Consider the following 14123-nt stretch of genomic DNA (forward strand, 5'->3'; position numbering starts at 1 on the left):
CTGACCTCTGGGCCCAGCCTGGGGTGGGGTGGCCTCTGGGAGCCTCGGGAACAGGTGAGGACTCCCAGGCTGCTCAGGAAGGGGCCTGTATCTAAACGAGCCTGAAATGCCATCTGGGTGACCCTCGCCCACATTTCCTGGCCTTCTGTCCAGGGAGGGGAATTCGGGAGCAGGCATGCATGGAGAAACTGCTCGGGGTCCGTTTCTGTCTTCCTAATGAGGCTTTTAAAAATCAAAAGGGAGGATGCTGGAGGGTGAAACCACGGTTTAACAAAACCCGGAATGGGAAGAGGGGGAGGGGGACCCTGCCCCCACCCTGGAGAGGCTTTGACGGGGAACCAGAGAGCAGCCTGGGTGGACTGGAAGAGGCTGGGTGAACAGGAAGTCCCCCCACCCCAGTGAGCTACTTTCCCGACTGCCTCAGCCCAGCAAACAGCCCGTGGTGCCTGGACCACACCCTTCCTGCCCTGCACAAGAGGCCGCCAGTCGGCTCTCCCAGGGGCAGACTAAAGTGGACCCCGCAGAGTGGGCGAGGACCCCTTCCCACTAAGGGCAACCGAGGGCAGGGTCCCACCACTGTCTTGGGCACCCTCCCCTCCGCCCTCCAGCAAACCACCATTCTCCTCCGAGGGCCTGTGCAGGGGTGTAGCCCCGACCTGAAACAGGGTCCCCATGACTGCGTGGGGCTCGGAGTCGTCACTCCTCTGGAAGGCCCTCTGGACCATCCAATGCCCACTCTCTGTGACACCTCCCCGTTCGATTTTCTTCAGATTACCCTTGGCTGATACTCTATTTGGCCCTGTGTTCAGGGTCTCTCTCCCACTTCTAAGAGGGTCGTCTATCTCAGCTGCTGCAGGGTCACCAACAGCGCCTTGACACAGGAGGCATCTGTCAAATACGCGCTGCATGAATCAATGACTCCAGTGCCCACACGCAAGGGGCCCCGGAGCTCAGAAAACCCCAACAGGCAGGACCCTCCGAGCTCAGCCTGTCCTGGGGGTGGAGGAGGAAGTTCGCCCCGCGCCTGCTTCTCTACCGCAGCCGCCCCCGTGCGCTTCCTGCCCGCGCCGCCCTCCACACTGCGCTCCGTGCCTGGCAGCTACCCCCGCCCCGCTGAGCGCGTTCCCGGGGGTCTCGGTGGCAGCAGCCGCCTTCCTGTGGGACTTGGGGGGCACGTGGCGCGGGGCGGGGACGCGGGCAGACCCCTAACGCATCCTAGGAGGCCTGGGCGGGTCCGCGGGGGCGCGGGGAGGGGGCACCGCCTGGCCAAGGACCCTCCCCCCGTCCTCCCCGCCCCTTCCCCGTCCCTTCCACGCTCGCCGAGGGCAGGACTTAGGTTCCGCGAGACCGGAGGCCCCTCGTCCTCCTCGGAAGCCGCCCACGGCCGGGGACCCCCGCCCCGCAGAGGAGGGCGGCGCTGCCCCCGCCTCCCGCTTGGAGAGCGCCGCCCGTAGGTGCCCGCGGAGGGGTCGCGACAGCCTAGCGCCCTCCCCTGAAGGAGCCGCGTAGACCACCGAGGGCTGCACGGGAGGTCGGGGCGCCGGGGCGGCGCGCGGGTAGCGGGCGAGGCCGAAGGGCGGGCACCTGCGGGCGGGGCGGGGCCTGAATGAGCGAGGGCGGCCGGGCGGGGCGGGGCCGGGGCCTGCGTGAGCGGGTCGCGGAGGGGGCGGAGCCTGGGGGGCGGGGCGGGGGCGGAGCCTTGTGAGCGGGGCGGGCCGCGTGAGCGCGGGGGGGCGGAGCCTTGTGAGCGAGGCGGGGCAGGGGCGTGGTCGGGGCGGGGCGCGCGGGCGCCCGCGGCGGCTCTCACTTCCTCTGGCGAGCGCAGCCGGGCGGAAGTGCGTCAGTTGTTATCTGTTCGGGGCGCCGTCGCCGCCGCCGCCGCCTCACGAGCCCGGTGCCCAGGAGGTCGGCCTCCTGCCCGCCTGCCGCCCGCCGCGCCCGCCCGGCCCCGCCCGCTCGGCCCGATCGCCGCGCCGCGCGCATGGGGCGCGCCCCCGGGGGGGCGGCCGAGGGCCGCTGAGCGCCGGGCCCGCCCCCGCCGATGCGCCCAACCGCCCGCGCCGGGGGTCCCAGGCCGCGCCGGGCCCGGGGCTGAGCCGCCCCCCGCGCCCGGCATGCCCGGCCCGGCCCGCCGCCCGCCGCCGCCCAGGGCCGGAGCCCGCGCGGCGCACACTCAGCCCGGCGGCGCCGCGTAGCCGAGGGAGCCCGCCTGCTGCGAGCCAGGCGCGGGGCGTCAAGGTCACCGGCCCGACGGGGCGCACGCGCCGCCATGGAGGCCAAGGTCCGCCCGAGCCGGCGCTCGCGAGCGCAGCGGGACCGTGGCCGGCGCCGGGAGGCCGCCCGCGACGCCCGCGCCCAGAGCCCGTCGTCGGGCGACGAGCCCGAACCCAGCCCCGGCAAGGAGAACGCGGGCCTCCGCGGCGCGCCCCCCCGAGGCGCCGCCCCCGCGCCCCGCGCCGCGCGTCCCTCGCGCCGCCGCCGCCGCGAGTCCAGCTCGCAGGAGGAGGAGGTCATCGACGGCTTCGCCATCGCCAGCTTCAGCACCCTGGAGGCCCTGGAGGTAGGTGGACGGGCGCGGCTTCGCCGGCGTTGAGGCGAGAACGGGGCCCGGAGTTGACGCGTCGGGCGATCCCGGGACCCCTGGGCTTGCGACCGCCCGCGCCGTGGGCAGCCCTGAGGGGAAGCCCCGGCCACTTGGTCCCCGTTCCAGGGACCCTGGGTGCCCACCGCTTGCCCAGACCGTCGCATCTGGAAGACCCAGCAGCGTCGGGTGGGTTTGGGGACGTTTTGAGTTGCAGAGGCAAAAAAATCCACGCTTCGGAATTGGGGGCTGTCTGACAGCACCGTCGGCCTTTTATCGGTTGTGTTTCTGTTGCCAGCATATCGCTCTGCCTGGTTCAGGACGTGCTAGGGAGTAGTGCTGGATCTTAGGGAGGTGGTGATAAAATGGATACTCCGCGGGCCATCCCGTTCCCTCCTCCCTTCGAGGGCTCTGCTGAGAAGGGGAGAAGGAGGATTAATCTCAAGACCCCTCTTGGTGACTGCTGCCTGCTGCATGGTTAATAGATTGGCAAAAAATATTGCTTGTCTGGCTGACGGGCAATATTTGTTGAGCAAATACTGCCCCTCTTGCGTGAACCCAGCTGAGCAGAGAAGGAAATTAAATGCTGTCTGAGAGTTGGGGCAGGCACTGTCTCCCCAGGACTGGCATGGGCAGGAATGCTAGCAAGGCGCCCTCCACCAGGGCAGAGACCCGCCCATCGAGGTGTGCCCTGTGCAGCACTTACTTTGGAGGACCCTCATCTGCTGGACTTTGACTCCCAGAATCACCCCATTTCCAACCCCTCTCACTTTTCCAGGGGCTTGGGAGCCCATGGCCTGGGATCCCCCAGTCTCAGAAGCTGAGCTTTGGGAAAAGGGGAGATGCCTGCTGCAGGCCCCTGAAGCAGCAAGTCCTCTTTAAGTTCTCATCCAAACTCTGGGGACTGTAGAGAGCCTTGGGTCAGGGCCGGTGGCCAGGGAAGTGGCCCCAGAACAGGTGCCGCTTCGTGTCCCGAATGCAGAGACAGAGCTGGGGCTTCGTGTCCCGAATGCAGAGACAGAGCTGGGGCTTCGTGTCCCGAGTGCACGGACAGAGCTGGGGCTCCTGTGGGCCCAGGAACAGGGGGTGGTGGCCAGGCTTATCACACAGGCTGGCCATCCTCTGTCGTGCACGTTATTAGATGGCTCCAGGGCTGGCACACACCATTGCTCTGTGCTGGGACGGGATGGCCCTGGGGCTGTCTTCTGCCCTCTCAGTGGTGATAATGACAGACTGTACGTGTACTGAGCACGTACTGCAAGCCAGGCCCTGCGCTCGGCTCCTGCACTGCAGCTGAGACCGCGACGATGCCCACTTTCCAGAGCTGTCGCCACCCACCCGCACCTCCTGGGTCCCTAACCGCGGCCTCCTCACTGCTCCGAGCGGGTCAGCCCTTGTACCCTGCCGTTCTCTGCCTGCCTGATGTTTGGTGCCTTTGTATCTCTGCAAAAATGTCACCTCCGACTCCTCTGAAGTGGTGCCCCCCACCCCCGTCGACGTTGCCCACCTTCTTCCTGTCATCCCCGCTCTGCGAAGCTGTTTTAGGATGTCTTTGCTCTCCATTTTCCTCTCCCACAAGAACTTGTGAGCTGAAGGAGAGCAGCCACTGTGCTGTCCTGTGCGTCTCCTATGGGGTCTGGTGCTGGGAAGAGCTGGATGTGTAGAAAGTGCCCCAGATGCGTGTGTCAGCAATCAGTGAGTGAGGAGACCCAGGGCCAATCCCAGGCCCACGTGCTTTGCCTGCAGCGGCTCTGACCAGCTGTCCACCTGCTCTGGCAGGGTCACGTGCCCCCAGCCTGCAGGCAGTGGGTTCAGTGGGTTTTGGTGACTTCGGCTTAGACCAGCCGGCCCCCCAGGTCATAGTGAGACAAGTCTGCTTCTGCGTGGCGTTAACACAACCACAGCACCCCGGGGTGGTTTCATGTCCCTTCCTCTGCCCTTCGGAGCCTGCCTGGGAAAGTACGGGGCTTCTGCACAAGTCATAACCTCATGATCGTCCCACACGTGTCTCTTGGTTGGCCGCATTTTTTGCCAAAGTGTGGTGGTTTTTCCCCAAAGTTCAGATAAATCATAATCATATCAATAGTAGTGACTGGTTCAGTAAGCATTGTCTCCACCAGGCAATGTTCTGAGCTGCCCTTCACAGACATCAACTCGTTTACTCCTCAAATGACCCACGAGGAGGGCTGGATGCCCCCATTCCACAGATGGGGACCTCGAGGCTCCCCGTTGAGGCAGAGCAAGGAGCACTGGGTGCCACGCCTGTCTGGTCTTGGAGTGAGCGGGCGCTGCCCTGCGAGGCCACCCACACGGGACACCGAAGGAGATGTGGCCACCAGGACCCACCCCAGAGGCACGGCCTGCCCTTGGCTCTGCCGCCTTCGCTCACAGTCCCTCTGCCCCACCCGCGTCTTGGGGGCGCTTCCTACTCTGGGATGCTGGAGGATGGGACACTCAGGAGTTGGAGGACGCCCTTGTAACCCCAGAGGCTGGCTCGTGCCCGTGGGACACTGCAGTGGTGTAAACAACCACACACAGGTGTAGACTTGCCGGGGAGGTGTAGCCTGCCTGCAGGAGTCCTGTTACCTCCCACCCAGACCCCACACGCGCTGGGACCAACTCTCGGCCCCAGCCCCGGCCCCTCGGGCAGGCCCCCCACTCGCAGCCCCTTCTGCCCCCAGGCAGACCACCCTCCCCGCCTGTCTCAACAGGCCCCCCTTGCCCTGTGCCCGGGGCAGGTCTCTGTATCTGTTTTGTGCCCCAGGCAGGTCCCTGCCCCTTTTCTGTGCCCTGGATGGGACACACAGGCCGTTCTGTGCCCAGGGCAGGCCCCCAGCACCTGCACATTTATATGTGCTCCTGTAGGGGAGGAGGAGTCCCCACTTATCCTGTGCCTGTGTCTATGTGTGCTGTGAACACAGTGGGCACTCCCTGAATGGTGGTGGTGGTGGTTGTGGGCTGAGGAGGGCCAGGGTATGGCCTGGCTCAGGGTGTGCCTGCAGCCCTGGAGACAGCGTTAATGATTAACTGCGGATGGAGATGGGAACCCTGTGGCAGAGCTGAGGACCTGCAGAGGGGCGTGCTGGGCTGTGTGTGCTGGGGTGGGTGGGGCGGCGCGGCAGACCTGAGCCAGCCCGCTTGACCTTTTACTCTGTAACCAGGGGCAGTGGTTTGTGGGGACAGGAGGCCTGAGGAAGCCCCGCTGGCCTCTCCCCTGCTCTTGCTCTGACCGGGGACTCTGGGTGCTTGGGAACATGGCTCTTGCTGTCCCTTTTGTTTCCTGTGACAGCTGTGTCCCCTGGTTGTACTGACCAGAGGACACGGGAAGCCCCCTACCCTTGGAGCAGTTCTGTGGCCATAAGTGCCCCATCAGTGCTGCTGTTCTCTACCTGCGGTCCTCCCAAGAAGGCTGGGGTCTGAGAGGTGTATCCAGGGCTGTGTCAGACCCCGTCTTCCCACATAGCAAAGGCCATCCTTATCTGGCCTCAGGCCACAGAACAGGTTGTGCCGGTCCCTGCATCTCCCGGGAGATAGGCCAGGCCTGCTTAGCCCAGTGGGCTGCACCGCCCACTCCCACGTGCTGGCCGCACAGCCCCAGCGACGCTGGCCATGGTGCTCTGGGCTGCGCCTGGGCCACAGGGAGGTGGCAGGGTGCCTGGGAGCACATTGGCCACCAGCTGCAGGCGGACACTACCATTCTGGTTTGGTGTCTGTGATTTTTGGTTAATTTGCATTTTTCAAACAGCAAATCACTTTCACCTGGTGACTTTCACGTGGTTCACACGTCAAGCTCCATAAAGAAGGTGCATTCTGAAGCTTGAGCTGTTCTCTGACTGGCAGACAGGCCACTCAGAAGGTCCACGTGTGTCCCAGGAATAAAGGCGGAAGGAAAGCACCCGGCATCCTGGCTCGGTGGCCAGCGGCCTCCTCTAACGCCTGTGCTTCCACATTCTCTGCTCAGCATAAACCACAGGACATGTACCCAAAACGCTGCTGAACCCGCACAGACGGTTGTGCTTAAGAAATCCTAGGCTACTGATCATGTGCGGCCCCCAGCCTCCCAGGTCTGTCCATGGGCGAGCTGTGACCCCTGCTGAAAATGGCTCAGAACCCTGGTGGGCTTAGGGTGTGAGCCTGGAGCCGGTGGGCCTTGGCCAAGGGGAGGGTACAGGTTTTGAGACACGGCCCGTGGTGGGGAATGTGAGGGTGTGAGGGACTGGCCCAGACACTGCCCTGCCCTGCATCCTGGAGGCTGAGCCAAGTGGTCTCTCTGTGAGCCCATAGTGGGCCTGGCGGGCTTCACAGAGTGGCCAGGGTTCCAGGAGCAAGAGCCCAGGCATAGGGTCTGGGCTGAAAGTGTGACCTGGCCATGTGGGGGCTGGGCCCGGCCCACCGAGCACCGTGTGTGGGGCCTGACAGTGTCACTTGGACCTCCGGGGACCACTGAGGCCACACTGTTGGTGGTGCCAGGGGCGGCTGAGTTTGCCGGGGGTACTGTGAGTCCATGCCTGGCCCATCTTTCAGACAGATGGGGGTGGGGGCTGAGACCGCAGACATTTGGGCTCAGTGAGGAGAGCCAGGGAGAGGGCAGGCTTCAGCCCAGGGAACTCCCTGTGGCTGCTTCCTGGTCTCCAGGTGGGGAAACTGAGGCACAGAGAGGGGAAGTGCTTTACCCACAGCCATGGGGCAGGGGTGCAGAGCTAAGCTGGGGCCCGCCCTGTGACAGTGAGGGGCTGCCGGGAGGCTGCGTGGATTCCTGTCCTCCCAGAGAGTCCCACAGCTGTGGGCAAGGGCTGCTCCCTCGGGGGAGGTGGACGCAGAGGCCCTGAAAGCAGCGTCGCTGGCCCCTCGGTCCATGTGGGTGCCCGCCACCTGTCCAGGCCCTGTCTGGGGGCCAGCAGCTCCTCAGGCCCTGCCATGGCTGGAGCAGGGCCTGCACCTGGCCTGCTTTGGCTGTGGGAAGGTTCTGCGTCCTCTGCCTGTGGTTCTGCCCCTTCCGGGCCCCTGCCCACTGGTTTGCTGGCCTCGGGGTCGGGGCTGTTACAGCAGGACAGTCACCGGCCCTCTTCCCCATCCCCTGCCTCCCGGCTGCTTGGGCCTGTCACTTCCTGGCTCAGGTTTCCAAGGCCTTCCCGTCCTTGCTGTGGCTACGCCTCGAGCCTGCGCCTCCGCACGTGCTGCGCACCTTCGCATCTGGGGCCTGGTGCCGGCTGCCCTTTGCCTGGAGGGGTCTCCCGGGGTCTCTGTGACTCACCGCACAGTCCTGCAGCAGGGAGCCAGACCCACACCAGACCCCTCATTCCCGACTAGGCTCTCGTGTCCTAGCTGTCCTTACAGGGAGGTCTGTTGCTAGACGTCTCCCATATCCCTCCTTTGTGTGATTGCTTCTCTAGAGAAAGAGAAGTGCCCAGAACTGGCCCTGCTGTCTGTGGGTGGCAGTTTTAAGGCTCCCGATGGTCGTGAGGGTCCCTCCCTGCTGAGGGGCTTGTGTTGTGTATTTACCTGGGCTTGTGTTTTTGTCACTCTGGAAGCCTCATTTCACTGTGTTTTCTGGCTCGTTGTTGCTGTTTGTCTTCCCACCTGACATCTCTACCTGGGCACTTTGTTGAATTCTCTCCTCAGTACGGGCAGTTTCTAGGGGACTCTTAGGGGGTTGTCATTGGCCCTGCTGGCGTCTGCACATGGCTGTGATGTTGCTGCTTCCCCGTGGCTGCGCTGGATTTGTGTGTCCAGAGCGTGAGGATTGGTGTTGCTGTTTGTGGGTATCTGTGTTTCTCCCTCCTTCCCTGTTTCCCCGCATTCTGATGGGCACCCTGTCTTGCGCGGGGCGCGTCTCTGGTCCAGCATCAGGTAGGGGTGGCCCTGCTTGCCCAGCTTGTGCCGGCGCCCGGCGCTTCCTTCCCAGGCCCTGCGGCGTCCGTGCTGTTGCTGTCGGGCTGTCCTTGAACTCCGGATGTGGCCCTGGCGGGCCGTGTTGGTGGAGTCTCATTTCGGGTTGTTTGCCGACGGTTCGGATTTTTGCCACCCTGTTTCTAGTAAAGTTAGTCTGGTAGTCTTGCTTCCGCTGGTTCTGCTGCATTTTGGTTGGGAACTTTTCATCTTTTTCTGTAACGTCAAAATGGCATAAGAATTAACCACTTTCTCAGCGCCTGGACAGAACACTCGGGTCCCAGTACTCCAGTCCATTTACTGGTGACCAGTTAGAGACTCCAAGTCAGCATGGTTTGGGGTGGGGACACGGGTAATGAGGGAGGGGCCATGGGACCACCTCGCTAGAAGTGGAGGCTGGGGGAGAGGAGCCTGGGGTGGCCTGGCCGGGTCAGGAGGGCCCTCTAAGTAGGAGGACCACAGAGCTGGGCCAAGGTCCCAGGGCAGACCCAGCCTGACTGCCCTAAGTCAGAGGCAGCCATGGGAGGAGCCCAGCCCACCTGAGTCTCCAGGAGTCCCTGAGTGACCCCTGTGTCCCAGGCTGCCCCCTCCCTCCAGACTCCCCCTCCATACTCCCCTACCCAGATGGCACCAGGACCCCCTCTGGCCTCAGTTCCTGCTTTCAGGAGCCCACAGGCCTGACCACCCTTCAGTGCCCCCAGGCCTCCTGCCCCTGTCTAGATGAGCTCAGTGGGTGGCCCCAGGCTAGAATCCAGGCTCTGGGCCTCGGGACCCCTAGGGCGCCGCCTCGCATCTGCTGAGGCAGTCCCAGGCTGGGGATCTAACCCTTCTCAGTGGCCCAGGGTCAGGCCCTGACTCCCGCTATGCGGCCCATGACAAAGCCATTTGTCCCTAAACAAGGGTCAGCATCTAAGCAGCCCGCGGATCCCTGAGGGAGGGCCAGGGCTTGTGGCGTGTGATGTGTGTGTTTGTGCCACGCATGTGCCTCGCCCAGAGACTCCTCGGGCCTGATGTCCTCCCCGGCCCCACCCCAGGAGCGTGTGGCATCTGAAGTGGTCGTGTGGCAGCAGCTGGGAGGCCCGTCGCTGAGCCTGGCCTGCACCCCAGGAGAGCTGGCCCACAGGGCCTCTGGGGAGGGTTCGTGCTGTTTCTTTGGGAGCCTGGGGAGGTGGCCGGCGGGGAGAGCCGGCCGTCCAGATCTGCCAAGCCCCACAGCTGCGTGCCCCCTGTGTGGGTGTGGGTCTCTCTCCGGGCCCCACGCTCACAGTGAGGCCTGTGCGGGGAGCATGGGGCCGGGGGCTGTGTTGGGATGTGACAGCAGTCGGAATGTTCCAGTGGGGAGGCCTTCAGGACCCACAGGGCCCCAGCCACCCTTGCAGAGGCGCCGCAGCAGCCACCTGCCTGTCACACACCTTCTGGCCAATCTCTGGAGGTCCCTGCTGGAGGCTGAGCTACAGGCTGTCAAGGACTGCAGCAGAGTGGATCTGTGGCTGCCCACCCCTCCCAGCCCCTAGCCCTCCACTCCCATCCTTCTACAGACCCTCCAGGGAAATGAGGAGGATGGGCCATCCCCACACACCTGTCCTGGGCTGCCCCCACCACCCCCATGTGGGGATGTGGGTCGTGGAAGTCTGGGGTCTCCTGCTCTACAGCCTGGAATGTCCAGATCCCCTGGGAGCTTTGGGAGGTGCCAGGGCCCCTCGAGGTGCTACTGCACAGGGCCCTCCATCCTGGTCAGCACCCAGGCGACCCTGGGTGGGACTTGGCTGTGCTCCTCCCTGGGTGGGCCTTGCAGAGCTGGGTGGGGCTGTGCTTGGGTGGCCACCAACCTGTTCTAGGGGAGGGAGGCTGGAGGCTGAAGAACAATCAGGTGCTGGTGTCCCCGTGAGCCAGGACAGCTGGAGGCGCAGCTGCAGCTACCCTGTGTGATGCATGGAAACTGAGGCTTGGCCATGGTACTCACCCCACTGGGGGCTGGGCAGACAGGCCGACAACCCCAGCCAGGTCTCGTGGCCACCTGCCCATGCTCCCGTCTGCTCAGCGGGCTTCCTCTGCCCTCACCACGGCAGGCTGGGCCCCTTCTGCCTGTGTATGTGACCAAGGGTACCTGCCGCCTCTGCTGTCCCCTCTCTGCAAGGCCTCCAGGAGCCTGGGTGGCCAGACTGTCCCTGGGACTGGTGGGCCTCATCCAGCCTCGGCAGCCGCCCCGCCCTTTCCAGATCTATGCTCTGCCCAGGTCTTGCTGCTGCACAGTGGAGCCTCCAGGGCCGGCCAGGCAGGGGTGGCGCTAGGCAGCAGTGGTGCTGGACCTCTGGGAGAGGCCAGGCGAGCCGCTGGCCAGCAGGGAAGGGTTCTAAGCTGTTCTGCTTTCCCTGACAGACTCTATAAGCATTTATTGAGCACCGGCTGTGTGCCAGGCCCTGGGCCAGCCCCCAAGATACACCCACGGGCCCCGTTGCCAGCGAGTATTGGGATGGCAGTAAACAGGCTGTCGTCGGAGGCTAGGAGTCACAGAGGAGGACACGAGGGCTTCTGGGGAAGAGTGCAGGCTGTGAGGGGGCAGCACCGTGGCGTGGCGGTTCCTGAGAGCCCATCAGGAAGGGCACGTGTAGCAGGTGGTATGGGTTTGGGGTGCTGGTGGCAGACTGTCTGGAGACCGCTGGGGGCTGTGGCTGGGGGGCTGCAGGGCTGGGGGGTGGGGCGCTGCGCAGTACCTAAACTCCGTGAGATCAGGTGCTCTGGGGACTCGGCAAATGGGGCACTTGGTTCCACGTACCCGTGGAGGACAGCAGGCGCCCTGAGGAGTGTGAGGGACAGAACGGCCACCGAGCCACAGCTCCATTGGCGCAGCAGAGCTGTGCTGATCTGGTTTGCGTAGAAAGCTGGCCTGTGGGGTGGATGGGGTTCCCCAGAGCTGTGCTGGCGTCAGGGAGGAGGCCGGGTGGGCTGCCGGGCCCTCTGTAGCCCAGACAGGCGTCGAGGTCTCCACGCCCGTCTTCCCAGCCCATGTGTGTACCGTGTGTGTACCATGTGCGTGCACCCGGGACCCTCTGGCCGGAATCCGTGGTGTCTGGCTCAGGAGGCGCCGGCACTGCCCTCTGGACTCTGCAGGAGCCATCAAGCGTCTGGGGCTGGGAGCTGCACACCGTGACCCTGCCCCACTGAGGCCAGAGGGACGCCTGCCCAGTCTGTGGCCGCCACCTTCCCTCTGTTGAGAACTTGGTCCTGGCCGGGCGGCTTTAGAGAGCAAAGCAGCCGAGTGTGTCCCAGGCTTACGCGTGGCCCCACCACCGAGCCTTGCTGCTGAGCAGCCGTGACAGTGACGGAAAGGCAGCGGGGCCCCGGCTCCAGGCCCAGGCACAGCTCCAGGGCTTCGTGTGCATCGCACCTGCTCTTCTCGGCAGCCCCCATGGTGGGTGCTGTGCTGTCCCCATGCTGCACAGGAGGAACCCGAGGCACAGAGCCGTGCAGTCACTTCCCGTGTCTGCACTGCTGGCGAGTGGCTGAGCAGGATCAGAACTCAGGCAAGGGCTGGAGGCTGGGGCTGCCCCTCTCTGGCCTGGGCCCATGGGGCTGGCCTCTCTGCTCCCTGTCCTCTGTCCCCCGTAGGGCCAGCCGGTGCTGCTGTGTGTCCAGACCAGCCTCCAGGGAGTCCTGGCCCTGTCGCCGTCCCCTATCCTGGCCCCTCCACTCACTCAGTCTGTAGTTTCCTGAATCAGACCTCATCCAGCTGCTGTCCTGCCTGGGAGCCCAGGGTCCTGCAGACTCCATCCAGCCCGGGACAGCCTGTTCATGCCCTCACAGGGAGCCCAGGCCCTGCAGACTCCATCCAGCCTGGAACAGTCTGTGCCCTCACAGGGAGCTCAGGCCCTGCCACAGCCCCACCCTCTCTAACCTCTCCTGCTTCAGTGTTCCCCACAGCCCTTGGCCCCTGCCCCAGTTGCTGCTGCTCATACCGCAGCAGGCCTCTGGCTGTCCTCAGCCAGACCCTCATCCCATGCCTCACTTGCCTGCCCCTCACACCCTGTCCTGTGGCCGGCATGGCTGCGTGTCTCTCCCCAGGGACCATGTGGCCGGGAGCTGGGCAGGGAAGGAGCCCAAGGGGCCTGCAGCGACTGCCCAGGGAGGGGGACCCTGATGTGGACCGGGCGCCCGACGTGGACTGGACTGGGTGGGGGCTACATTGGTCCCCCTGCAACTCTCCTCCCCGAGGCCCTGAGGTCAGAAGTGGGTCAGCCTCGCAGTCCTGTTCACTCTTGGAGCCCAGCCCCTACCAGCCCCTAGCCCCAGGGGTCGTCAGTTCTGTGGGCGCAGCTAGACTGGAATCCCGGGATAAAGCTGGGGCCGAGCGGCGGCTGCCCCTGTGGTCCTCGCACCCCAGGCCTGTGGCTTTAGCAACACCTGGCTAGCGTGGGCCCGGGCTGCCCTCCCCATGGCTGAGGAAGAGGCTCTGTGTGTCCCAGGCTGCTACGTGGGATCGCCAGTGGCAGCTGTCAGCAGGGGTGAGTGGCCGAGGGAGGGGCTCCCACGGCCAGAAGCTTCAGAGACCAGTGTGGGCTGACAAAGCCCAGCCCCGGTGGTTGGTGCTCTGGGTGCCCTCGCTGCCGTCATGGGTTCACAGGGGCCAGAGTGGGCCATGGAAATGAAGCCTGAGCCTGCCTTCTGCTCGGGGCCCAAGGCCTTGGACAGGAGTGAGAGGGGCTGCCGTGAGCAAATCCACAGCCCATTCCTGTGCAGGGGCCAGTGAGGGGAGGGGCCGGGACAGGGGCCTCTGGAGAGGGTGAGACCCCAGCGGTGGACTCCTCGTCCCAGCAGTGCTGGCCGCACAGCAGGGCCCAGCATGCAGGGCGGCTGAGCAGCAGCTGGCGGGGAGCAGGACACCCAGGCCCGTGGCTCCTCTCCTTCCTTCGACTGGCTGCCCAGATCTCAGCTCACAGGGTCCTGCCCTGCCTCCCCCGTTTGGGGACAGCCTCACCTGCCGGGCGTCTCCAACACCTGGCTCCTTTTTGTTGTCTTCATCTAAATCTAAATCCAAACGACTTGCCTTTTCTTTTATTCTTTTCGTTATTGTGAGGAAGTCCGTGTGTACAGAGAGTGCATGGACGGGACATATGTTCGTTTTGAAGAGTTGACCTCCCGGGTCAGAGTGACACGTCCCTCTCAGTGTGTTGACCACCATCCTGATGCGTCCTCATGCCCCAACCTGCGGCAGCCCCCCATTTCCTTAGGGACAGAGGGGGCAGCTGCCTGCTTTCCCCCACCTGCCAGCATTGGTGTGGTCTGTCCCTCTGGGGGCCCTTCTAGAATCCTTGGCAGACCCCACTGGTGGCCGGGGCAGGTTCCAGCGCTTCGTCACCTCCCTCCTGGCAAACTGCCACCCTGGGCCATCTTCCCTGGTGCTGCCTCAACCCTCCACCCCCAGCCCTCCACCCCCGGCCCTCCACCCCTGGCCCTCATGGCTGCCCAGAGGAATCCTGCGGGGAAGGCCTTTGGTTTGAAGGATGAGACTGCGGGCCACAGCCAGGTGTGATCCGTGGTCTTCCAGTAAATCGGAGCTGGAGGGAGGAACGCATCAGTGAGGCTCCGAGCGCACAGCAGGACTGACCTCCAGGCCTGGCTGGCGCGTGACAGCAGCCTCCCAGTCGGGCTGGTC

General features: G+C 64.7%; 1 protein-coding gene across 12 annotated transcripts in view; it reads left to right on the forward strand.

Moving 5' to 3' along the window:
• Positions 1 to 1839: 1839 nt before the first annotated feature.
• Positions 1840 to 14123, forward strand: part of FBRSL1 (fibrosin like 1) — a 96178-nt gene continuing 83894 nt past the window's right edge. For 11 of the 12 annotated variants that reach the window (XM_030821723.1, XM_030821726.1, XM_030821718.1 and 8 more), the window contains exon 1: positions 2119 to 2560. In XM_030821723.1, coding sequence (XP_030677583.1) covers positions 2270 to 2560 — 291 coding nt within the window. In that variant the 5' untranslated portion in view covers positions 2119 to 2269. Of the gene's footprint in view, positions 2561 to 14123 lie in introns of all 12 variants that reach the window. The other variant, XM_030821728.1, reaches the window with a different exon arrangement.

This window comes from Nomascus leucogenys, chromosome 10 (assembly GCF_006542625.1).
Source record: "Nomascus leucogenys isolate Asia chromosome 10, Asia_NLE_v1, whole genome shotgun sequence".
Classification (NCBI taxonomy): domain Eukaryota; kingdom Metazoa; phylum Chordata; class Mammalia; order Primates; family Hylobatidae; genus Nomascus; species Nomascus leucogenys.